A 26,989-nucleotide genomic window follows, 5' to 3' on the forward strand; every position below is an offset into this window, starting at 1 on the left:
TGAGTGTGAGAGAGAGAGTGCACATGAGTGTGAGTGACTGCACGCATGAGGGAGAGAGAGAGCTTGTCAAGGTAAAAGCCCTGCCCTGAGCACACGAGCAAAAGCATGATTTCTTCTTTTTTCGTCTTGACTGTTTAAAGGTACCATTGTTTCCCCTCCACTACCTGAAGGGGGACTTCCTTTCTCTTCCCACTTGCCAGTATCAAAGAGGCTAGAAGGGTCCTCAAGAGATTGTCTAGTCCAACCCACTGCTGTGGCAGGGTTGTCTCACTGAAAGCAAGCCAGGTCTCTGGACACCTCAGTCCTCTGCTTATTCCACTAGACCGTGCTGCCTTCATTCTTCACCGTCACTGCTCTCTGCCTCCCTTAGCATTTGGCTGGCTCCCTGTATCCCCTGACCCAGTCTTCCTCCTGCCCCTCATATTCCCCTGAACAACATATGTCCACATAATGCCAGACAGTGACCTCAATGACAGTCAGTCTATCTTGTCCTTTACTCTTTAGCCAAAGGGAACTTGCATCTCTCAGACAGGGGATATCTAGAGTCCATTCATCGTGAAATGATGAGAAATGAAGCTCCAGTTCCAGATGGGCTTGTAACCGTCCCACATGAGCAGCATGGTATAATCAGAAAGGCTAGAGCCTATGGGGGAGAGGAGGCTGGCTTTGTGGATGGAAATGCCTGTGACAGGAAAGCCCCTGCCCCGGGACAGCAGAGCTCACAGACGACCTCTTTGCAGGCATCAGACAGGAAGAGGCATCCCTCAGTTGAACTTGCTCTTTGGAGATGTTTCATCAGTGCCTGGTTTTCCCAGGGATGATCCCTAGTAAACGTCCCCCTGGAAGTCCTTGAACAGCCTGAATGGATTCACATTTCACTGCTGGATGAGGCTTAGGAACACGGGGTGGAGGCAGGAAATGTGGGAGCAGTCCTCCCCGCAGGACATGTTTGGCTTGGCGCAATGCACTTGGCAGCAGCGACTGCGATCCAGTTTCTGGGTAAGTGGGGAGCTGGTGCTTTGAAAGCATTACCAGCAGAGCTGTCTGTCCCCAGGAACAGCAATCGGGGGCCCCCTCAGGCTGCAAAGGATGGGGGAGATACACACTTAAAGCAAATGGTTATCACTTCATGAAATGCAAAGAGGCTCCATTTTACAAGCTCTGCCAGACTGCTCAGAGGACAACTATTAGGAGCGCACTGTTTAGCTTGGAGCCGGACTACGGCTGGCTAAGGGAGCACCAGGAGTTTTCTGGGAGGGCACAGGCCCAGTTCTTCAGTTCACTATGCCTGACTCAGTGGAACTGGAGATCAAACACTCTTGCCCTTGTTTCTGAGTGCCAGCTGCACTTCAAAGGGCATTAGCTTTATTCCCCAGGCAGAGCCCTTCCTTATTGTTTAGGCAAAAAGTTTAGGTCTAAATCCCCAGATTGACTCTGTTAGTCACTTCAGACAATAACTACTTGAGCTGTAAAAAAATGCTCTGTTGCACTGATGAGGATAAATATCTATAAAGGGGCACTGGATCTTCATGCCCCAGGGTGTAACTCACCTCCTAGGTGGTTAGGAAGTGAGCACCCCTATGGGCTCAGGATTTAGGATCAGGCCCATTGTACCTTACCAACCATCATGGTTTTCTCTGTAGCATCCTCTTAGTAGCCAGTACTGATCTCTGTTGAAGAGTGGATACAAAACAAACTCAACCCTAGATCTCATCTGTTCATTGGAATTACGTCAAGGCTGATTGGATCCCCAGTACAGAGCTGAATACATGAGCAAAATTCAACTATGCCCAGTAGCTGTTACTCAAACTAGTTTTGCCCATGTCCGAGTTTGACAGGGGGTTTTTTGGCACAGAGTGGGCTCTCATTCCAGGACAAGCTTGCATGTCTGGAGAGAGATGTTTCCCTCTGATTTCTTTTGAGGTTGGACTTCAGAACTTTGTTCCTAACCCAGTCAAGCTTCTCCACCAACAGGATCCTGTTGCAAAATCCTAATCCCTCAAATTATGACAGCGCAGTCTGTTGCCATGGAACTGGTTGAGAAACCACGAATTCTGTGCTACAATTTCACAGCAGGATCAAAGAGGAGAAGGCAGGCTGATGGGAGAAGGAGGCGCGGGGGAAGAAGCTCAGCTAATTGTACACAAATGGTACACAGACTTAGCACACAAATCGCTGTGCTAAATAATTAGCAAGCAACAGGAGCGGAGGCTGGAAGGCATTTGTGGATGTTCAGATTTGTTCCCAGTCAATTTGAAACATTTTCATCCAGTGTTTGTGTGGAGAGCCTTGACCCTGGAGGTGTCTGGAGACATCTCTCAGCACTCACGTTGGCTCCCTTGAATCCCAGGGAAAGTGACAGCAGATCATTTCCACCTCCCAATGGCCACTGGGACTGCTTTGGTCACAGCAGAGTTGTAGATGTCAGATAAAAGTAAAGCACAGTCCTTAGAGGAACAACAAGAAAAAAATGCACTGATTTGTTCTCTAACTTGCCTGCCTGTGTTGTGGTGACATGGAACCTCTCAGAGCTGGCCAGAAACTTGGATCTTGCAGTCTGGGGCGAGCAGACAGAAAAGCAGGGATCTGTCCCGTGTCCATAGGAGAGCACTGCAAGCTCTAGGGGGGCAGACAGCGTTCTGTGGTTTGGTATTGCGTCTCCTGCTCCTTGGTATTTGGCCGACTGGGTTGCATGTTGATTTTGGCTCCTTCCTCCATGTTCAAAGCACACATTTTTGGAGCTTGTAAACTACAGTCAAAACTGAGCAACTATCTTGTACAGGCTCTTAGACAGCACAAACAGGCATATTAACTTTCTGGGACTACTTGCTGCCTTTCCAAGCTTTTTTAATTCTTAAAAGGACTCTCTCTAGCCTGGTATTTCTTTTTTTTTCCTTTTTTCTTTTTTTACAGAATCTTCTGAGTAGGTTAAACAATTAGCATTGCTTTAGAAAGGTTGTCCATATACCCAGTGGTTTATTATTGCAGACACCTAGCATACCTCCACTCCTCCTCTCTTTATATGGGAAAATGATGTCCAAATTAACAAAACCCCATCAAGTCTACTCATATAATATTGCAGTTACTCTAAGCGTTGAGTTACATAATGGTTTGTCACTGCAACATTGTCCATGGCACTGATTTAAAAATACAGAAATAGAGAAGAGCCCTGATACCTTTGTATGGTAAAAAAGCAACCTCTAAAGAATTGCACAGACTTTGCAAACCCAACCAGGAAGTATGAATAGTTGACCAAATGTGGGACCAACGGCCTTGTTTAGAGTCCATGTGTCCGACATTCAAAATCAGAACTGGAAGCTGGGCAATCCGAGAAAGATTTATGTTTTGGGAGAATGTCCCTGCCAAATATGTACTAATTGTATCTCACCCATTTTTCATTGTTGATTACATGTATTTTTTATTGGCTGGGTTAATTCTAAATTTCATTGCACAATGAAATTATAGTTTTTCTTTAAATTCTTATCAGCAAATGGGACACTGCTTGGAAACAAACCTCCCATTAAAATAGAAAGTGAGGTATTTTCCAAGGGGGCTGTTCTGGTATCACACAAGAGCACTTTTCAGAATGAATCATTTCTGGATGATGAACCAGACGTGGATGATGAACTAGACATGGAAAGGTATAAAGAGAGGGTCCCCTGGCTGCCACATGGCATCCAAGGGAGAGGACTCCCTCATTCCTTTCTGGTATGTTGGGTGGTAGAAGTACTGTACTGATGTTTCTGCACATCTGGTGATAATGGTCAGATTAGACTGGAGACAAGTTGGATCAGATAAAACAACTCTGGGCCAGTATCTTTACTCAACCCCTGCCTTCAGAAGCCATTCAAAAGAGCTCATTTGGATTCTGTTCTACTTAAGTTATACATTTTCAAGTACAACAAATGATCATTGTGCTCCTTTTCTCATACAGGCTGGAAAATCAAATCCATGCCATTGCTGAGCTCTGTATATGGATGGGGTGGATTAGAACTAGAGGGGAAACAATGAGAGAGTGACAGAAGCCACCACTTTCTTAGGTCCTTATTAGAGCATAGCTGTCCTAGGGCCTTACTGTTCCTGCCCTGTATAATATTTTTCTGGCTCAACAGTTGAGCTCAGTTTCACAGGTGGTAGGGTCAGAAGGGACCCGAGCAGATCATCAAGTCCAAACCCCTGCCATAGCAGGAAAGAGTACTGGGGTCAAATGACCCAGGCCAGATGTTTATCCAGCCTTCTTTTAAAGACCCCCAGGGTAGGAGCCAGCACCACTTCTCTTGGAAGTTGGTTCCAGACCCTAGCTGCCCTGACAGTGAAGTAGTGCCTCCTGGTATTTAGCCTGAATCTATCCTCTCCCCGCTTGTGACCGTTATTTCTTGTCACTCCTGGTAGCGCTCGGGGGAACAGGGACTCCCCAGTGCCTGCTGGCCCCCCCCGACCAGTTTGGAAACAGCCACTAGATCACCCCTCAGCCTTGTCTTGTGGAGGCTGAACAGGTTCAGGTCCCTTAGCCTCTCCTTGTAGGGCCTGCCCTGCTGCCCCCTGATCATGCAGGTGGCCCTCCTCTGGACCCTCTCAATGCTGTCCGCATCCCTCCTGAAGTGCGGCGCCCAGAACTGGACGCAGTACTCCAACTGCGGCCTGACCAGTGTTGCATAAAGAGGGAGGATCACCTCCTTGGACCTGCTTGAGATGCATCTGTGGATGCATGACAAGGTGCGGTTGGCCTTCCTGACCGCGTCCCCACACTGTCGGCCTATGTTCATATTTGCCTCAATTATGACTCCAAGATCCTTTTCTGTCTCTGCACTGACGAGAAGGGAGTTCCCCAGCCTGTAGGTCTGCTGCTGGTTCCTCCTCCCCAGGTACAGCACCTTGCACTTGTCAGTGTTGAAACCCATCCTGTTCTCATCCGCCCACCCCTGTAACCTGTCTAGGTCCGATTGCAGCCTATTCCTCCCTTCTAACATGCCCACTTCTCCCCACATCTTAGTGTCATCTGCAAATTTGAACAGGGTGCTTTTTACCCCCTCGTCCAAGTTGCTGATGAAGATGTTGAACAGTGCAAGCCCGAGGACCAAGCCCTGAGGGACCCCACTGCCCACGTCCCTCCAGGTCGAATAAGACCTGTCCACCACCACTCTCTGGGTGCAGCCCTCCAGCCAGTTAGTGACCCATCTGACATCAACACCACAGTCTCCAAGTTTTTTAATGAGAATGGGGTGAGACAGTGTTGAAGGCCTTCCTAAAGTCTAGAAAGACTATATCCACCACAACACCTGCATCCAGGGGTTTGGTGACCTGGTCATAGAAAGCCACCAGGTTGGTCTGACAGGACCTGCCTCTAATGAACCCATGTTGGTTGCCCCTAAGCATAGTCTCCCCTGCTGGCCCCTCGCGGACATGCGCCAGGATAATTTTCTCAAAAAGCTTCCCCAGGATCGAGGTAAGACTAACTGGCCTATAGTTTCCTGGGTCCTCCTTCCTCCCTTTTTTGAAAATGGGAACCACATTGGCCCTTTTCCAGTCCTCCAGCACATTGCCAGAACACCATGAGTGCTTGTAAAGCTGTGCCAGGGGTCCCGCAATGACCGCTGGTAATTCCCACAGCACTCTGGGCTGGAGATCGTCAGGACCTGCTGATTTAAATACGTCTGGTCCCTCCAGAAGTTCCCTGACTAGGTCCTTGCTGACCCTAGGCCTGGGTGTTCCTCCCACGGGGCCTACAGGGGTCCCAGTAGGGGGGATGCCCAGGTGTCTACTCAGAAAAATGGAGGCAAATAAATTGTTAAATAGGTTAGCTTTGCTGTCTGGTGCGACAACCAGATTTCCTAGTGTGTCCTGCAGAGGCCCCACATTACTCGGTACCTTCTTTTTACCCCCTATGTATTTAAAAAAGGACTTCTTGTTGTCCTTGATCTGGGTAGCTAGTCCCAGTTCCATCTCCGCCTCGGCCTTCCTGACCGTCCCCCTGCAGCCCCAAGCAACAGAAAGAGGTATAGTCCTCTCTGGTGATGGCCCCTCCCTTTCAATGGGTGTACACTCCTTTTTAGCTTGGAGATGTTTCTGGATGCTTTTGGTGAGCCATGGGGGCCTTTGCACCCTCTTGCCCCCCTGTGATCCATGTAGGGATTACCTCCCTTTGGGCTTGGAGGATCGTCTCCTTAAGGAACGACCACTTTTCTTGGGCACCCAACTTGCCCCCCGGGACCTCAGTGTCTCCCCAACTAATCTCTTTACCTCATTGAAGTCTGCCCTGCTGAAGTCCAGGGCTGCTGCCTTGCTGCAGGCTTTCGCTGGATGGTGAATTTCAGCAGGCGATGATCGCTGTCGCCCAGGTGATCAAGCACCCGCAGCCCCCACATGAGGTCGTCGCCCATGGCCAAGACCAGATTCATAGATTCATAGATGTTAGGGTTGGAAGGGACCTCAATAGATCGAGTCCGACCCCCTGCATAAGCAGGAAAGAGTGCTGGGTCTAGATGACCCCATCTAGATGCTTATCTAACCTCCTCTTGAAGACCCCCAGGGTAGGGGAGAGCACCACCTCCCTTGGGAGCCCATGCCAGACCTTGGCCACTCGAACTGTGAAGAAGTTCTTCCTGATGTCCAGTCTAAATATGCTCTCTGCTAGCTTGTGGCCATTATTTCTTGTAACCCCCGGGGGTGCCTTGGTGAATAAATACTCACCAATTCCCTTCTGTGCCCCCGTGATGCACTTATAGGCAGCCACAAGGTCGCCTCTCAACCTTCTCTTGCGGAGGCTGAAAAGGTCCAGGTTCTCTAGTCTCTCCTCGTAGGGCTTGGTCTGCAAGCCCTTAACCATACGAGTGGCCCTTCTCTGGACCCTCTCCAGGTTATCCGCATCCCTCTTGAATTCTGGCACCCAGATTTGCACGCAGTACTCTAACTGCGGTCTGACCAGCGTCTGATAGAGGGGAACCAACAAGGCATCTCCCCTGGTGGGGCTGTGCACCACCTGGGTTAGATGGAGGTCCTGTATCTCAGCTAGGAACCTACGTGAACTGTCAGACCTGGCTGACTGCTCCTCCCAGCAGATGTCTGGAAAGTTTAGGTCGCCCATGATGACCACATCCTTTGACCTAAGGAAAGTTTAGGTCACTCATAATGACCACATCCTTTGACCTACCAAGACTGGACATCCCATACCAAGACTGGACTGACTGGGTCGAGATGTTAGGGGTTGAAGGAAGGAAGAAACAGCCTTAAAGCATCATTCACATGTGGCACAAGGTCAAATTTCAGGACTATATTGCTAATTGTTAAGAAGGTTCACTTAGTAAGGGTTGTGGACATTAATTTCAGTAGGAAAATGAAAGATTTCAGGCTTGCAGCTTGGAGTTACATGGACAAGCATGGGCACGATTTGGCTCTACAGCCTGTCCAATGTGCTTTCTGAGCTGCACTCCTACCACTCAAGCTTCTCCACCGTAGCTCCCTAAGTGACTTGCCCTGCACTTGCCTTGTCATAGTATCCAACTTGTAGGCTCTCAGATGACTTCCAGTCCTAGATTCCCTATGCACTCTGCCAGTTCACCTGTACTCCTATTGCTGTTGCCACTGGTTTTCAGTTTTGCCAACACCCTGAGGTTCTGCAACTCCTGCCTTGGGCTTTTCTCTGTACTGACAGCTTAGCTTGGTGATTGGCATGAACAAATGTCAAGCACAGGTTAAGTTTGAAACTACTAATGCGTTCCTTTTTAGCTGCACCTCAAATAAGGGTTCAGAACCAGATCCTCTACAGCTGACTAAGCACAATACTATCCCGCTGCTCCAAGCTGTTTTTTGTATTGTTCAGCCACAAGAACATTTTCCTTTCAGTTTTCAGGGTATTGGTATATGTGGTTATTGCTATGGAAATACACTAGTCATTCCCAGTTATATGTGTACAAACAGGTCGTTTTGCTTTTAAGCACTTTGGTTTGTCTAATTTAAGCCTGGACAAATTCAAGTCTCCACTTTTCTGCTTTGAATTAAGAACTGGGCTGATAAAAACACAATGTCTTGTATTACTTGGAGATCACAGGTCAATTTTATAATGAAGTCTGAGCAGAATGGTTTCTAATTACTGGTCATTTAACAGCAGTGACAATCACATGAGAAGCTAAAACAGGAAAGGGACACTGGGCATTCTTTTAGCACCTAATTTCATTTAATACATTAATTTAATAAAATTCAGTTTAAAAGCTCCAAAGAGACTAGTATGAAAAGATTAGTCATTTCACGTATAAATGAATTAACAATCAAGATAAGGGACTATTCATTTTCCATAGTCAGATTTTAAGAATAACCCAAGCATAAACCCTTAACTCTGGAAAAATGGCCAATTTTTTTTTTTTTTGGCATGCCCAATAGAAATATTTTTCACCAAATGACATTTTCCAAATGTGCATCTGAAATAAATGAAAGCCAAACACACATACACAGACACACGTGTTCCAACAAACAAGGTTCTGCCTTTTATTGTATTTAGAACAACAACAGATTTCAAGATTACAAAAAGAGAGCTGAACACCACGGTGTGAAGTTTGTCCTGCTGTACAGCGTTGGCTGAGTGCCCACACTGAACTCAAGCATGAACTATACTATATTATGATTGGTTGGTTGTTTATCCTTGGTATAAAAAATGCTTCTTTTTTAGTTAATTACAAGCAAAAATAAATGATGTTCAACCTAGCATGGTAAATTCTCAGTCACTGATCTTTTGGGTAGGCATATTCAGCCACATCTTTGTGGACTGAAACTGCAAGAAGTCATCTTCGGGCAAAATCTCAGCGATGCTTAACATAATAGGTGTCTGTTTTCTTTCTTAATGTATTTAGGGCTAGGTCCTCATTCCAGTAAAGTCAATGGAAAAAAAATCCATTGACTTCTGAAGGAGTGCAATTTAGCACTTAACACCTATAAATATAAAGGCCCCAGAATACCACTATTTAAAAAGGACTGTGGGTGCATCTACACGTTCATTAAAGCACCATAATTACAATGCATTAAGTTTAGTACCTGTAGTTACAGGTACTACCTGAATGCATGGTAATTGGTACTACTGTGCATTACTGCCGGTGCATACTTTTTTGGTGGTGCTAATGCGCAGTAGAATCATTCTACTGAGCATTAGCGCATTACCACGGGTTTTGCCCGCCACACTAATGCACAGTAGAATTAGGCTACTGCGCTGGAAGTGTCTTGTGTACGCACGCCCTGTCTGAAAGAAATTGCAATTCTGTATGTGTAGCAAATAATATCAGTACATTTAACTGCAAACCTGGCAGAGAACGAGAAAAGCTTAGCAAAGTAATAGCACGGGCAGACAGAGACTGAACAAAGGACTTTGATGCCATGCCTCAGAAGCCCAAGGACTTGCTAGGTCCTTGGAATTGCATGACATGGGTGAAAATCTAGTGAGAAATTGGCAATGTTGTATTTGAAAGTTGGCCCAACCAAGCTGTGGGCTGCCATTCACTTCCTTTTGGTAGCCCCGCTGAATGAGAGATGTGTTTGCCTCATAAGCCTACTCACATACAGTGAGACAAAAGATTGCAGTGACTATTCTTTCTTGGTTCCACTGAGCTGTGAATTGGGAGACCACACTGGCACAGAGGCACCAGCAATAAATGTTTAGGATTATTACAAACAAAAATATATCTATATAGAGAACCTTTAATTAAAGAAATATTAAGAAATAAAAACAGCTGTCAATTTGCCACAGTCTTTATACAACATCTCTAAGACCCAACAGTATAATGCAAAATACCAGGGAGAGCAGCTCAGTATACATTTGCTGTGGTTTTATGTGAGGGACAGGCATGCACCTTTGGCATCTAAGAGTAGGCTTCCTTACCGTTTCAAAAGGGGAAGGACCCAGGAGGCCCATCCTCACTTCCAAGGCAGTGATTAGAGCACAGGTCAAACTGGGCTGAATGGATGGGTGTTACGTGGAGGGGTTGGATTCTGTGTTCCTAAAATTATTCCTCTCTCCAAAATAAGTACAACTAAATGAGGAAAGGTAGTGTCCTTTGGACTCTTCGTGTCCAAAGAGTTTTTAGCACTAGTCTGCACATGAGTCAGTTATGGAATATCGCTTTCCATACTTGGTTATTTCCAAATTACTCATTTGCCCTCTCAACTTAAGAGTGTTTGAATACATCGTGCCCACAAAATCTTCTCAGGGCTGCAGAGTGCTGAGGTTGCTGCATCCTGGGTGAAGGCACCTGGCCAGTGGAGGCAGTCCAGTTTTCACATGTACTCAGAGTGCAATTGCCAATGTACTTTCCAGGCACAATACCAGTCGCTAACTGGACACATCTGAAGGTGCAGAGAGGGTTTAGAGGAATAGCTAATACAGGAAACATCATTTCTCTTACTCTGTAAATCCATTTTGAAACATGGCTACAAAATAAATATCAGCTTACTATGCATTTTAACACTATGCGTTGAATTAAATCTCTATGCTATCAAAAGTGCGAAAGTTGGGGTTTTTCTCTAGTGTTTTTCTAGTGTAAATATCCCCATCTAGCAGGAGGGTTTAAGGGACCTGGACAAACTAAAAGTCACACCAGAATAAAGGATGCCAGCATCTGCTCATGTACACTATGTAAAAATGGACCTTTTAAATCCTGGTCAGTAACTACCAGAAAAAGAGATTAAATAAATGTGTCTACTAACACATCCACAGACTTAAGGGTCCATCTACTGAAGAATCTCTCTCTCTCTTTCTCTCTCTCACTGAGAGTGAAAAATGTCCTTTAAGTAAGGACTCAGACTAGAAATGTTGGGTAACATCTTTCTCTCTTTGATTTCCTCTTTTACACTTTAAGGGAGAGATCAACATTGACAGTCACAGATGTATTGTATGTAAAAATAGGGAGACCTCTTACTATCATAAGGTGCCCAGTGCATGGACATTTAGTCCTTTCGAGATGACACTGTTGGGATCTCTTGCTGTGGTTCAGGCTCACGCCTGTAGAGCCAGGAGGCAAGTAGCACATTACCTCACAAGGTTTAAATACCAGATAAGCCATATTCATTCACATACAGAACATGGCAACCTCCTTACAACCTACTGCCAGAGCAACAGGACAGTCCCTGGGCATGCACTTATACACGTATGTAATGGGGAATTTACCAGTATGTGATAATTACTCAGCATGTACTTGAGGAACCAAATTCCAAGGCACTTCTGTGGAGCCTGATTTACTACTTACTTACACCATCATAATCCTATTGGCTTTCAACATTTCTTGGGTTCTTGACATTCTTGATTTACAATTGTGTAAATAAGAAGTGAATCAGCTTCTTGGGTTTTTGGTGAGTCCCTACTGAGGCAAACTCAGAGGTAGTTAATGGGAGCTTTATGTGTAAGGACTCAGCAAAAAGGGAGTTAGATCCTCAGGGTTTGGCTCAAAATACACACTGGAGATTCTGTAGCAGTTATCCTAAATGACATTCCCCTGGTCTTTGGCAGTGTGGTATAGTTTTGGGGTACTTGCCAAGTTAAGACCATCTGCAGTTAGTGCAGCCTGGTCATGCATGTAACTCCAAAAGAAACTGCGTCATTGTATCTGAAAGGAGAATTCAGGTCAGTGTAACTAGAGAGGGGCTTGCAAGATGTTTGCTTCCATGTTATGGAAAACAATGCCAAGTAAGCAAATGGCTTCCTCTACTTCTGGAGTGAGATAAAGCAAAAAGCTAAATGACCTGCTTAGTATGCTTAAGGAAAACTTCCACATTAGCATATGGATTATGAGATTCCATTTGCTTTATTTAAGCAAACATAGAAATAAGAATGCAAACTTACTTTGCATACAAAATAAGAACTGAACTACAAAGGGACATAGCAACAGAAGCACTTTTGCACTTCTCAGGCCCTTTTCAGTTCCTGAAGAAAACTGAAGGAGACAGTCTTAGATAGTGTTTGGACAGATCCCTCGCAGAGATGATACAGAAAGGGAAATAGTATCAGTGGCTGAAGACAGTATTGGATGTGTACCCTGGAGGTAACCAAATCAGCATGTTGCCAATCCCTGTTCTTTGACTGGATCCCTCAGTCATGCTTTCAGTAATGTCATAACAAATCCAACTTTCCAATTTAGGGGAAAAAATGGCAGAAACCTACCGAACACTTAAGAGCTACAGAATAAAACTTAACACCCCCCACTCTTCCCTAATACAGCTTGAATGGCACAGGAGCTACTAGTACACCTCAGTAAAGGCAATCTAGCTATGTATGTACAATATTGGACAGGCGGTATTCAAATGAGCACATTTCTTTCCTAAAGGATACATAGTTTGACAAGCACTATACCCACACATTGCAAACATTTTGCAGATGACACATGGACAGTATCCTCCTCCATCCCTCCCCCGTTATCTATGTGGTTCCAACACCAAACAAGGCTGTTTGTCTGTAAATGTTCAGTTCGACTTTAGATCTCTTGCCAGCACTCCACTGACACTCCAGAGTGGCACACAAAAGTGAAACCTTCGGACTGACTTGAGCAGTGCAAAATAGAAGCTTTCTTTAAAGGAAGAGTTTATCACCACTCTCAACATCCTTCTGTTTTACAGCAGAATGAGAATGCTGTGCCAACTCAGACCTTCAATGTATTTTTTTTTGTTACTCAACAGAAAATCCACAGTGCTGAAAGGCAGGAGCTAGTACACACGGAGCTTTTTTACTGGTGCATTCTCAAAATCAGTAGATTCCAATGAAATTTCAGTTTTTTGTAACCCTCCAAAACAATGAAAACAAATATTCGCGATAGCAGAGTATATTCAATAGCATTAAAAAAGAACTCATTGCTGTTTCATTACTCTCTGGAAGGGGCAAAGGGGGGAGGATGCAATCAAATTAATCTGTCACAAGAGAGTTAAACTCATCCAAAAACACTGTAAACATACTTTTTGTTCAGAGAACTCTGCATGGGACAACTGGAGAGAATCAGGGAAACTCTGCGGCCACCTGCTGTGCTGACATTTACTCTGTTCAGATCCAAAACACATCACAAGGAAGCACGTGAGGCTGCCTGACTAGAAGAACAGTCATTGGCCACAATCCATGAAAGGCCCAAAGAGCAGAAGAATAGCGTTGATTTCTTTTGCATGGCAGGATTCAGTTGGAATAGACCCATGGATCTGGGGGAGAGTTGAGCTGATGGGGTTCCACAAGCCTAAACCTCCTTCTTCTCCTCATGTTTAAATGGTTACTTGGCAAATGTTAGCAGCTGTTATCACACAGGAAATCCATCTCCTCCAAAAGCCAAGACTCTGTCTTTGTTTGGTTTACTTTTTTGGTACAGGAATACCCGTATACCAGACTGGCGAAGCGCTTCTAATGTGGACAGGACCATACAAACAAACCTGTGCTTTGAACAGTTGTAGTAAAATAACCTCCCTGAGCAAAACACAATGAATAAAGGTGCAGGTTTGCAAGTATAAGTGCATCTACACTGGGAATTTTTTCAGGCACCGCCATGTCAATCAGGGTAGCATCTCTTCACACCAATCACCCACATAGTTATGCCAGCAGAAGTCCATAGGACAGGCTTAAATCACTAACCAGGCCTGACAGCAGGACTTTTGCCGTTCTGTTTGACTCATGAGACAAGGGGAAGTAGGACTCTGAAGGGAACTGTGAGACATCAAGGTGAAGAATTATATTCCTACATGTTCAGTACAGCCTTAAACAATAAATCTGAATAACATTCATGGGCAGAATAATAATTTCTCAGGAATACCAAGTAGAGCTTTCCAGCAGGAGGATTCAAGTCAGTGTTACCCTGCTTTGAAAAAAACAGATGTCCCTTTCTGAAACAGTCCCGACTGCAGAAAGTTGCCAATATTGAAGAAACTGAGTGTCTGATTTGTTTTGTTTTGAATAATTATTCATGTCCACCAGGCAGGTTTCTCTGCCTCCACTGGTTCTGCTGCAGGACGAAACACTGTCATCAATTCAGACATGGTCTGTGGGTTTTGTTTTGATAGTGCTGTCTTTACTGTGTCATTGGTCAGGGTGTACTCCCTTGATCTTCCTTATGTGAAGATCTATCCTCATCAGGGGAGTTGTGTGCACCTCAAAAGAGGAGTAGGAGTTTCTTAAGTGATTTGTTTACAATTTCCCTGAAACACTATGGAAATCTCACGGCAATTTCATGCCAGTTACAATTGTTTCCAAAAGGAGCAGGATTGACAACAGAGGATCACTCGTCCTCACACAGTCCAAAGCACCAGAGCTCTGTGCTTCTGTGATGTTGGCCTGTAGGTGTCCGAAACAATCTGCGATAGAGTTCAGAAAAAAGGCAAATGCAAAGCATAACCAGAAAAATCTAGACTTTCAGATAACCCTAGTGAGAAACCAGAGACAAGGAGAGACACCAGACATTCAAGGAGAGCACGCCAGAGGCAGGGGTGTGAAGAGACTTCAGGCACTCATGAAAGTTGGATACAGCTGAGGAAAGGGAAAAAAAAAATTCAAAACTGGAATGTGACATTGGTAGACATCTGGACATTCACTGGACAGGCTTCAATCCAGTCCTCAGAAAAAAATGTCCTGGATGAAAACAGCCCTTTGCAATCTTTGAAGGTTTCCAAAGATCACAATCCTTTCCAGCCCTCCACTCCAGATCGGGCATTCCTTACAGAAGTGAGTACTTAATGCTTCTCTCAGCTGTGAAAAGACCATGGGTTTGGGGCCTGAACACATGGCCAGAGCAGAGGACAAGATACATATTTTCAGCACCAGGACTGAATATTCCCAAGCTAGCAGCTGTCTGATTTAGAAAGATTTGATAACCTCAGCAAGTTGTGCTCTTTCCCCCCTGACACCTTTCTGCTTCACTACTACTGTATTTGAATTCACCTGCCTCTTAGAGACAATGCAAATAAAAAACAGGAAAACACCCCGGGGAATAAGGAAAATAACCCTCTCCCATAAATGCACAGGCTTCATTTGCTTCTTGCTTTGTTTTGTTTTAAAGTGAGAATGAAGGGTGGCATTTCTCCCAAACTGACATGCCACTGGGTCACAGGTACGTCACCACGGAAAATACACAAGCAAAAGACTGTAAACAAGTGCCACTGGACACTGTCACATAGTCATGATATGTCACAACATTTAAAGAGACACAGAGCCATCCAAACACAGGCGGAAGCCATGGCAGGTAGTTCAGTTCAGAGGTACCACAGGAAAAAATAGAAATGAAAGGAATCCCAGCAGGTAGTAGTTTGATACTGTACATCTTCTCACCAAGAGTATCTTTAGAGGGGATTCCCCAAGGCACTGCAGTACAGTAGTGCAGAGATAACAGGCAGGAAATGGCTGATAAGGGGGATGGCAGCGCAATGCGACTCTCTCCAGAATATCACTGTGCATGGAAGTAGATGGGTTTGACTTTTCCAGACAGGATCTTGGGAACCTGGACAGAGATGATTTCAGCCATCATTTCAGGGTAGTCCACGCTGACCATGTGCGCTTTAATTAAGAGGTCAAATGTAAACTGATGCAGCTCCTTGGAAATCTAGGAAAGAGAAAGGAGGAGGAAGGAAGGTCAAATGAATGATGTATCTTCTCCATCAAGTGGCTCTTTTCACACTGCTAACACTATGCAGAATACAGAGAAACCATTAACAGGTACTACAGTGAAGTCCTGGCTCACCTACTGTGAGCCAGGGTTTCTGCTCTCTGGACACTACAAACTTTTTGGTGTCTGGGAATAGCTGCCAAATGGCTGTTGTTTGTCCTGAGAATGAAAAGTGAGCTACCCAGGCTGTGGGCTGCATGTGTAGCAGACGGAGCAATGCAGTGCTCTTATTACAAGCACACAGAGGCCTAAGAGGTGTTTCTGTTTGGAAAATGACTACATAAAAATGGTGCTTTCTTAGTCACAGAGGTGTGTTCAGTATGGCTAACCTATCATTTCTTTATCTTATCTTTTCCCTGTAGAGACTAACATACCCCTCAGAAGATGCAACCTATATTAGCCTGAGTTCATATTGTTAACTAAGTCCCAACAGTAGAATTATTATTATCAGTGATGAGGTGCCAGTCAGGAAAGACCCAATGATGTAGCATCACTGATGAAGTGAGCTCCATGGTGATGCTGACACTTTTGAAAGAGGAATTACACGGTTAGTATGGCAGTTGGCTTTGACTCCTCAAGTAGAGCTGTCATCTTTTTCCTGTTCTGTAAACATAATGTACACTTCAAATCTCCCTCAGAAAACCTCTTTAAGCATGTGATGGAGAGTTAAACAATAGGTAACATGAGGGAAAGTTTGAAAAACTTGGATGTATTCTGTTTCTACAGTAGAAGCACCAGAAAACTGTCAAAATCTACTTAAAATGCATACCTGTTTTACTGTATCTACAGTACTCTCCTGTGCTTCCCTACAATGAGCCTAGCTAACTACTCATCTGGATTAGTTATCTCAGGTGATCAACCAGCTTGCTGGTACCAATGCTGTAGAGCATGCAGTTTCCTGCAAGTTTTTCACTCTTGTTCTTTTATTAATAGTGACATTGGGACAAAACCAGGATCTATCACAATAATTTGTTTGTCTTTGAGTCCTTGGCTACAGTGATGGGCACTACAAAACTGCCAATAAAGGAAGTATGTCATGAAACAAAATCTTGGGTTAGAATACTCTCTACATCATCACAGTCATTTCCATGGCCACCAGTTAGGAGGCCATTTCCTTATGTCCCTTACAAACTTGTATGCATCTGCCACATTTCCTCTAGCCCCAAATCCCAGAGCCCCAGTAGACTCTATGACACCACAGAAAAAGACTATTAATGCTTCCATGCATCCGTCCATGCTGTTGCCCTCTCTTACAGGATGCACAGAGTCCAGGACCTTGGTGAGCTGGTAGAAGCGCCGAGAGCAGGACATGGGATTTTTTCTCTTGTAAGCAATGATACGATCTAGTTCCTTTATGTAGTTCATTCGAAGTTCATCAAAGAGCTTCTGATTCTTCAGTCCATCCACTGGAACTGTAATGGGGACAAGGCAAAGAAACAGTAATAAATGTGGAGAACCAACAAAAAAAGAAACAACTGAGGAAATAGCTAACCCATGTACAACAACAACAGGGATTGCATCTTTCCCTCAGCTTTGCTGGAGGAAGGGCGAGCTTCCCCATACAACATAGCTTTTGTTTCATGTTCTGATTGTTACAAAATAGAGGCAGCATGGCAGACCCAGCACAGGCTGTGGTCAGATTTTCCTGCTCACCTGGTTCCTACTTGGAGGCCCATTTAGCAAGAACGGTTGAATAGATGGACAATCTCTCCAGGGGCACAGCTAGGTCAACATCTAGGACAGGACTTTACAACAGGCTAGGGAACTGCATAGGGAGTTCCCTAGCCTGCAACAGCAGAGGACAGGACTGCATCGCCTTTTCTGGCCTTACTGTCATGGTCATGATTCTCTCTCTGAAGATGGCTCTCTTAAACCCACCACAATGGGATAGTTTGAAACAGAAAGGGAAACATTCATTGCCACAATCTGGAGTGTTTGAGTACCTAAACTGGTAGGGTTACAGAACCACCTCTATAAAGAAACATTCAGGACATATCCAGCAATACGTTTTGGAGAGAAGGGCGCCAATACTCACTAATACTGAAGAGAAGTAGGGCTTTCATACAGAGAAACTCCTGGGGTGTGATCTGAAGCCACCCAAACTCCTGAGAGAGATGCCGCATCCTGACACACTGGCTGTACATTCTGGATTTGTGCATTCGGTACCTGGTAAAAAGGCACACAACATGTCAGCAAGAAGATGAAAGCACCACCAGCACGACATATGCATGCTGCTCAGTATCTTTATTAAAAAACCCATCAACCCTCAGTCTAGCCTAGTGCAGTCCATCTAACTTATCTTTAGCAGAATCTCATGGCAGCAAAATCTGAATACAGGAAAGGAACATTTTCCAAAATACCAAGTGTAATGGGAAGGGATGACCACATGGGATTTTAAAGGTTCACTTGACCCTCTGCTTTCTCAAAAGTGACTGCGATGTTTTACCATATTTAGCAAAGCAAAGAGGGTGTGGATTCTTGTGTGAGCTTCTGGAGGAAGGATTACAATTTCTGCTCACTCTTCAGCCCTGTAGTGACAGGAGGGGAGGCAGGATATCTCAGGACTTTCAGGATCTCCATTTCCTGCCACAATGTGGCTGAAGGCAAAAATGGAGTGTAGCCTGCAGGAACTCCAGATACCTTTTTGTCATCATTCTGCATTGGGACATTAACATCAAGGCAAAAATGTCCTTGCTGCTTCCTTGTAAAACCTGTGGCTTATCCCCTGCTGTTTTTTATATTCACTAGATAAACATTTATAATAGATTTATTTGCTGTATCAGTAACAGTCTTGAAATGCCTCATCACTTGGAACTTCCACCATAGCAGCTGCAAGCAGAAAACCAGGGGCTCCTGGAGGACACCGTCATGCATAGGGAGTTGGAGAGGTCAGTACCCTTTGAAGAAGGCATGCTCCAGATGAGCTGGGACCAGTTGGAGTTAGGAGCTTGACACAAGCCCTAATGGTGTCATGTGAGTTGGGGATGAGTGTACTATAGAGCAGGTGAATAAAGAGACTAGATGAAGATGTGCACTGGGGAGAGAAAGCAAGAATAAAGCCCCAATTTGTATGATTCCCTCATGCATAACTGTTTGGTGATGTCAAGAAGAAAAGGAAGGAGGGAAATTGAAACCTGGACCCCAGGGAAAGGAAGGCCTGATGGAGGAAAAGGGAATAACTAAGCAATCAAAGCAAGAATATGGACAACTGTCAGGAGACCAATACTGAGGCCACCCTAACTGGGCATCAATACTGTGCCACTCCTCTTCTCCTTTCTTTTCTCTTTGCACCAACAGAAAGGTAACACTCCAGGCCTTGGTAACTTTCAGAGGACTTTGGTGAAGAGAGAGCAAATCCTAGGACTGGGAGCCCTGACAGTTCAACTGATCAGCTGTAGCTGGGCAAAATTTGGTGTTTATGCATATCTCACAACCTAATTGGGAATGAGGAAACTCTATCAGAAAAGACTGCAGATGCCTCAGGCTATAAAAATACCTGCAGTTGTCAGATTTTGCCTCCTTGGAAACATTAGAGTACAAATGATTTATGACCTAACAAGCTAATTCCTGGTACACTCTGAGCACATAACTCATTCCAGACATTTGCCATAATCAACTCACTGTCAACTATGCAAAGCTCCCTTTTATTGGCATCTCTTTCCCTTTGAGACATGCTTTATGCAAGTTTTGCTCTAGCCATGAGCTCTGTGGAGATTATCGGGCTGTCACTCCAGGCATTTAACAGGTTCATTCTGCCTCCACTTCTACAAGTGCACTATGAGTATGAGGACTCAAGACACAGAAGAAATGAAAAAATTCATATAATTCTGTGCTAGATGACCTCCTTTTCATTAAAGAGGTTTACATACAGGCAAGAATTTTAACTATTTAGGTGCTTAGCTATCATCATGGTGACAGACAAGGCTGTTGGATGTTTCAAAATAAATATCACAGCACAGAGCACTCTGAGCAACTCTTTTAAAAGAGCAATAAAATTAGGTAGTTAGGTTCAACTGAAAGGCATCAAAGAGCTTAGTCTAGTCAATTCATTTCTAGCTACAGTGAGAACACCTGTGAAAGAGCAGTACCAGGGCACCAGCATTTCCAGTAGCTCACATCAACTGCTCCCTACCTCTGTACTTTATGTCAAGCTACCTTTGCACAGCAGTGCTAAGTGGCTAGTGATACATAGGGGGCCAAACAGGCACACCATTAAACACAGCCAGATCTGCCTGTGGGTCTGGTCCCTTTTGGACTCCTCAGACACTTAGTAGCACCACTTCACCTATGGCTCCTGGATCACTTCAAAGAGATCAATGCAGGTTAACGCAGGAAAACGGGTTTGCCTGAGTTTGGAAATTGTTGTAATCTGCTTACACAGGGCTCTCCGCTGGAGTGGAGATAAACCCAAAGAGCAAACAAACCTAAATTGCTGCTATTGAATACTTACTCATTGAAGACCAAATCTGGAGCGAAGTAAAGCATTCTGGAGTTCACATTGGTGAAAGATCTCCATCCCATGGCGAAAACCATTAGACCCATCCAGGAATACTGGATTACTGACATTTGGTCATCCATGTGCAGGTTACAGAACCCTATAAAAACCCATAAAAAGAGGTAAAATTTAAATTGGATTCACCAGGGTTAATTTCTCAGCCTGCACTCCCATTAATTTCTAGAAAGTGATGCCAAGGTGGTCCGCAGACTAATATCGATGTTTCCCAAGGTACCTGGTTGTTCATCTAAGAGCTCAAGCACACGGGATGCTTGCATATGTGGACCTATCCATGTGGTCACCTGGCAACCTAAAGCCTTGGCCCTGACATGCTGAGGTTAAATGTGAAGCTTCCAAGTCAGTGCTTGCAGCGGCTGGATTTGACTCTCAGCATAGGAAAAAAATAAAGAAGAGTTGAAAACCCAACTAGGTTGGAGGAATTAAAAAGGTTAATAATACATTGCATTATAATAGCTCTCCCCAGAATTTCCCAAAGAACTTTACAAGCAGTATTTATGTCCCAGCAAGATTGAGATGAATAAAGTTTATCCCATAAGTACGCAGACAGGGAAGGTGAGACAGAGGAGTCAAGTGATTTTCCCAAGGCAACACAGCAACTCAGTGGCAGAAAAGGTGCCCAGAGCTTCTGGCTGCCACTGCCGAGTACCTCAGACTAACTATAGTCTAACACCCACATTTTTAGTTATTATTCTGACACATTATACTTGCTTTTTAATGCTGCAGAAATGCCTACATGCCTCAGACTGATGCACCACTGTGCTAAGTGCTATACTTACACATTGTAAACTTAGATAGCCTCTGCCCCCTAAAGTACACAATCTTAGTTTAACCCAATATGTACCAGGTGGCCAAAATAAACACATGAAAAGGGGACAGGGCAATACTAACATCAAAAATGATTTCTCAAGCTACCATTTCACATACTTATCAGATAGAGATCTGCCTGTTGGTTTGTTCTGCTAACTACTTGTAGCAGCAGTAGTTGTCATGTGCTTAGCCATTATCAGAGCAGGATTCCCTAGGCATTAGGACAGTCTTAACCTATCAATTTCTCTTAATAGGTGAAATTTTGGGCCCACTGAAGTCAATGACACCACCTCCATTGACACCGATAATCAAGTTTTCACCCATCGGCACCCATACATGCAAATGTCACACACTAAGTTCACAATCACCTACTCCTATTTTCTCTGGAGATTTACCAGTAGTTATAGCAAAAAGGCCACCTGCAGTTCTGACTTCGCCTTACTATGAACTTTTCTCTTATTTTAATAAAACGTTAAAAACAATGCTAATGCCACCAGTTAGTAATTATAATTCATCATCAATTCAAGCTCCCATTTCTTGTCTGAGAAACTGTTAATTTCATGCGAGTGCAAATCATGTTAGCACTAAACTGTAATTGTGTTAAGATTGCTTTCTTTCAGCTTTCAATTAACAGCATTATAACACAATTCCTGTTAAAGTAGTGTTATTCTGAACTAGTACAGGTAATTTTCCATTCTCAGGAGTCAGGTCACATTAACTAATTATTGACTCAATAACAACCTTAATGGGGCATGGACACAAAGAAAGAGACAATCTTTCCTCTGGGAAAGGTGTAATTTATATTTAAAACCAGATCTTGAATTTGATTCTGTAACTCAGTGGGGAGCCAGTGCAGGCAATAGAGCGCAGGGTGCTGTTCATCACAGCTCTTCTGCTAAGCAAGCACATGTTCTATATCAGATGAAGCTTTCACAGGCTGCTTAGCTCCATTCCTTGATATAATGAGTTGCAGTACTTGGGCCTGGAGGATATGAATGTATCAATCATGGAGACCGGATCTGTAACTGACTGAAAACCCTGCCCCATCCTATCTAGTCACAAGTGGAAAAGAGCGTTTTTGCTGCTATATTGGCCTGATAGATCCAGTTTCCCCTCACACCTCTGGATCACAGACAAAACTGTTTGGCCCCTTAGTACAGAGGCTGAGTGGAGATCTGGGCTTCACTGGACATTTTGTTCCATTTGGCTATTTTGAACATGTGCTGCCTTAGAAGGGACAGGGATTTTGGTTTAGCAAGAAGGCTCAGCTCCATGCCAGTGGAGAAGAAACAGAAGTACAGCTGCACCTCCACAAAGGCTAATGCTTTGGGTGTCCACACTTACTGAGGAGCACAGAAGAACCATGATACTGTGAACTAACTGCATTCAGTGGGCAGCTGGCTTCCTTTGAAGGGGATCTGATAGAAGACAAAAGTTCTTCAAAGGACTTCCCTCTTCCTTAATTCTGCGTCAGAGAATGGGACATGTCTGTATCAAATTGTGAACAACACTTTGTACTGTAACTTCCATTTTGCATTAGGACCTCCATTTTGCAGTTTTGTGGTGATCACAAGCTTAAGAGTGAATCTTTTAGCCTTTTTGGGAAGATCGCTGGAAGAGGAAGATGGGAAAGATGAGTTACTAGAATTATGCAGAGAAAGGCAACTAAACTCCAAAGAGTGTAAAAGCCACACATACCTGCTATTTTCAGCTAGCCAGGAAGGAAATGGTATTTCAGAACCAAGTGAAGACTTAAGGGAAGACTTAGTTTACTGGCGGAGGCAGCAGAAGTCAGTGGAGAAAGAGACACGAAGACAGGAGGAGGACCAAGAGGATTGCGAAAAGGGCATGGGAGTAGATGCTTAGAGTGCATCCAGCCAATAGAGAAACCACCAGACCCTGCCCAGACCAAGATCCCTGAGTCAGCAGAGTATGAAACAGAAAGTTACAGCTCGAGAGAGAGAAGCTGAATCCAATGCAGCAGGTACTTGCAGAGTTGGAGCATCAATGCCACCAGCAGATGGAGAAACAGTGCCAGCCTGAACTGGAACTGAAGAGACTGAGTAACCAGATACCCGGTAACTTAGTAAGCGATGGGAGAATTTGGAATGCTGAGTCTATAAGGAGCACAGAGACTAAACTGTTCCCCCAGCGTAAAGAGATGCTGCTGGTGGCATATTGATTCCTATCTCAGAATCTTTGAAAGGGCTTGTGAGTCAGAAATGAGCAGTCGCTGAAGACTGGCTCTAAAATCAGCATTTACCACCCCAATGGCTTCCAGCTACTTTTTAGCAGCTGGTTAGTCAGTTCTGAATTATATTGTGGACAGGTGTAAAATGAGGTCTGTCCCTTCTGTTAGCCATAAAAATAGCACTTTCAGACAGTACTTTGTAAGTAACAATGGAGGAAGGTAAAGTGGAGGCAGAAAGCAGATGCATCAAGCAAAGTTGGAAGTTCTTAAGAACTGGCTTGTTCCCAAGCCCAGGGAACAGGCTCAGTCTTTCAGGGATGGCAGGTTATTACAGATCTCCGCTCCCATCATTGATTAGTCAAAAACAAACAAACAAACAAAAAAAAACCCCAAGAAAAAAACCAACACCCCCCCCCCCCCCCCAAAAAAAAAAAAGGTGGTTGGGGAAGGGACCTGAAAAATTGGAATGAACCAAACAGCGTCTACAGACATTCTTTAACTTGAAACCCCTGAACAGAGATTCAGGGCTGGTAAGGCCAGACATTAGCAAACCATTAATTGTTCTACAGGCACAGCAGTAGGTACTGCACTGGTTCCAGTCAGTACCACAGAGCAGAGGCATCCTGTGCTGCATACGAGCAAAAATTCATTCTCCTGAGAAAGAATCTATGTGACCCTTGGAAAGAAGAGTCTTGCCATGGTGTAAGCCCTTCAATTACAGCCAGGTCTATTCCAAGTGGTGTTTCACAGTGTGAAGTGACCATCTGCCTCACACCTGGCTCCATCAAATTGAAAGGTCCGATGACAAATTGCTTTAAAAAAATCCAGCATTCCAGTATTATTATATGAAGGTGCTTTCTGTTAAAGGAAATACAAAAGTTGGGAGATTCTCTCTTCTGGAAGGGGTATTAGAACCTCCTTGGTGGTACATGGGCTCAACAGTTTTAGGGCCTGGCATTAACCGCAAGTTAAGACATAACGGAGAGGTAAAGGCAAGTGAAAGATGAAGAAAATATATACACGATTTTTTTAAGTTCTGCATTAGGAAATAATTCTATGCCTCAGACCTGGGATTTGGGGCTGATCCTTTTAATCCTACTGAAGAGAGGGAACCTAAGCATCATAAATGAATTAGAGACCACAAACATACCTGCACTGTCACAGAAGAGGAAGAGGGCTTTTAAAGATGCTCTGGCCAAGCTTCTGTTGGTGTTGCTCCTGGTGGTGATGGCCTTTGTGGTCCCCTCAGGTGTGGAGGGGAGGAGAAAGAGCCAGTGAGGGTGAAACTCTGGCCAGAAAGCCACGTATAAGATGCTGTTTCAGTTGTACTCTTGTTTTATTTTGGCATCATGTTGATCTTCTGAGAGGCTTAAGAGAGAGCTCCAAGGAGCTTGCCTGATGAGTCTTTGTTTGATACCTGCCAGGGAAGACTGCAGCATCCAGCTGACTAAGAGTCTCAGTGTCTCACTCAAGCATTTTCAGCTGGGAAAGCAGTTTGTTGAAGGCATTCAGTTTTTCTGTTCAGTTCTGATGACTGGCTCAGTTACATATTTGCTTTTTGACAAGGTGTTGTGTCTCAAACAGGGTAGAACTCTCATTTCTTTTGAAGAAGTGATGATCCATGAAGAACATGAGCTGACTTTTAATACTCCAAAGTGAAATCATGTTTTCTGGGTTCATATTTCTAACTGCATACAGTTTTGAGTTCTGTTCCCAGAAACCAAGATCCATAAATCTTCATTGACAAAAGAGTTTTGGATTTCCTGGCTTCACTTTTGGCATTTAATGGTTCTAAGTAGCTGATGGAAACCATTCTTCTCCGACATCTCCAGTGCTCAACAATCTTCACAAAGCCTTCTTCCCAGATCTCATCAGTTTGGAGTCTAGAACCTAGGCTCATTTTGCATGACCCTGTGTGTTCTCTCAGGTTGACATTTCTCTATCAGTAACTGTAGCCCCTTCACAAAAATGTCCAAGCTGAAGTTTTCTAGTCCTTACACAAAGTCTTTCCACATTTTTGTGTGATTTTATAAACTGACCCAATGTATTTCACAGCAATACAAAGATCTAATACAAAGCCCAATTAATGCAACAGGAAGACCATGATCACTTGATTCAGCATCAGCTGAAAGAAACAAATACCTCAAGTGTCACCTATGTCAGTACTTATTTAGTCTCCTTAATTAAACTATGAGGTTGGAATCACATTGGCAGATTTCACTGTTTAATGTTTGAATGTGTGAATCAATCAAATAATTGCCTTCTGTGGCTTTTATTTCTTATCCTACATTGTGTTTGGGTTTCCTTTAAAACAGCCTAGCTTTTATCATTAATATTTTATTAATATTATGTAAAGGTAATAATTTATTAGTTTAGCCTTAAAGACTGCTTTGAGGTCTGTTTTAATACACAGTTACCAGAAACATGGTAGTCTGTATTTTCAAAAGCAATTACTGACCTTGTGTATCTAACATGAACCACCTTACAGGGGAGCTGATTGTTCACAGGGAAGGTATCCAGCACTTGCTGAAAACCAGGCCCCTATAAGGTGTCTCAGTACCAGTTTTGAATAATCTGGCCATTATACATTATTAACCATTTAGTGTCCAATGTACTGCCCCCAGACTTTTAAAAGCATTCTTCAACTCCTTCCTCCTGCTGCCAAACATTTGTTATAAATATTTATAACCTGAGTGATACTTTGAAATTTCTTGTATTTAACATTATTTTTAATAATTTTTAATTCCTTTATTAATACAATTGATGATTTCAATTAAATTAGCCTTTTCTCTTAAAAATTTTCCAGCTTAGTACTCTTAGAGCAAATGGGTTACCTTTGATTAGGCAGATTTTTGAGAAACTCCAAACAACTCCGGTCAGTGGACTACCACCAGCCCTAACTCAAAGGACTGGTATAAAGAACCTGCACTGTTTTAATATATATATTTTTTTATCTTGGGTAACATCAGGTTGATAAATGATCTCTCTGGCACAGCAGCATGCACCTTAGATCCCTGGAGAAAGGATGAGTCATGCTCACTCTGTTATCCAAGTAATTAGAACTTGCGACCTGTCCCAGTGCAGACCTGCTGTAAAATGGACAAAAGGTTTCAAAGCTGGTTCTTCAACATTTCTTATGTGGAATCTTAGAGCTAATTTTCCAGCAATTTTGGGTATTTCTCTTGTAAAAATAAAGCGAATATTTTTTTTAAATGATTTTTAAGCAAGTCCTTTTAAAACTAAAATATTAAGCACTGATTTAAGCCAGCTGCAACTTTTTGGCTCAATTTAAATGTATGAAAAAGGAAGGGGGGAGTATTTTCCACTGCCTGCCTTTCAAAATTGGTTAAATTTCATGGATGATTTAAATCTTCTGTCTGTGACCTGTGTTAGAGCAGCATTCCTGCAACAACTTAAACCTTCCTTTCCATGTAGACTGGGGTGGCAAACTTGCTTGGCCTCCCAGGCTGGATCTGCACACGGAGCTCCTTGCAGGCCAGATCTGGAACCACCCCTCACAGCAAAGCAAGTGACACTCTGTCACATTAGTCAAAACATGTCCCTAGTAGGCTCTGTCCCCTGGATTTTGTAAGCGGGCCCTGCTTCTACCCACTGTCCCTAAATTCCCAGCTACCCCAGGAAGCCAATGGGCTAAGTGATATGGCTCTGTGGGCTGTATCTTTGACACTCCTGAGCTAGACCTCTACTTGGATTTCTTTTGCCTTCTGTCCTATGCAGCCTTTGAACTAGGAGTCTTTTTAAAACAGTGCCTTGTACTTTCAGGTGAAGAGATCTTATTGGCAGGAACCCTTGGGATCTTTTCTTTTTGGTGACTCTTTCCTTTGTCAGGTATCATGTGATTCACTTGTCCTAAGC

The 26,989-nt window shown here is 43.8% G+C and overlaps 1 protein-coding gene across 2 annotated transcripts in view; it reads right to left on the reverse strand.

The window, feature by feature from the left end:
- Positions 1 to 8,457: 8,457 nt before the first annotated feature.
- AR (androgen receptor) overlaps positions 8,458 to 26,989 on the reverse strand; it is a 107,648-nt gene continuing 89,116 nt past the window's right edge. Inside the window, exons 5-8 of one of the 2 annotated variants that reach the window (XM_059732769.1) lie at positions 20,050 to 20,194; positions 17,635 to 17,765; positions 16,875 to 17,011; positions 8,458 to 15,536 (exon numbers count right to left, since the gene is read on the reverse strand). In XM_059732769.1, the coding sequence (XP_059588752.1) occupies positions 15,381 to 15,536; positions 16,875 to 17,011; positions 17,635 to 17,765; positions 20,050 to 20,194 (569 nt within the window). In that variant the 3' untranslated portion in view covers positions 8,458 to 15,380. Of the gene's footprint in view, positions 15,537 to 16,853; positions 17,012 to 17,634; positions 17,766 to 20,049; positions 20,195 to 26,989 lie in introns of both variants that reach the window. The other variant, XM_019487877.2, reaches the window with a different exon arrangement.

The sequence above is a fragment of the Alligator mississippiensis genome, chromosome 8, assembly GCF_030867095.1.
Source record: "Alligator mississippiensis isolate rAllMis1 chromosome 8, rAllMis1, whole genome shotgun sequence".
In the NCBI taxonomy this organism is placed as follows: domain Eukaryota; kingdom Metazoa; phylum Chordata; order Crocodylia; family Alligatoridae; genus Alligator; species Alligator mississippiensis.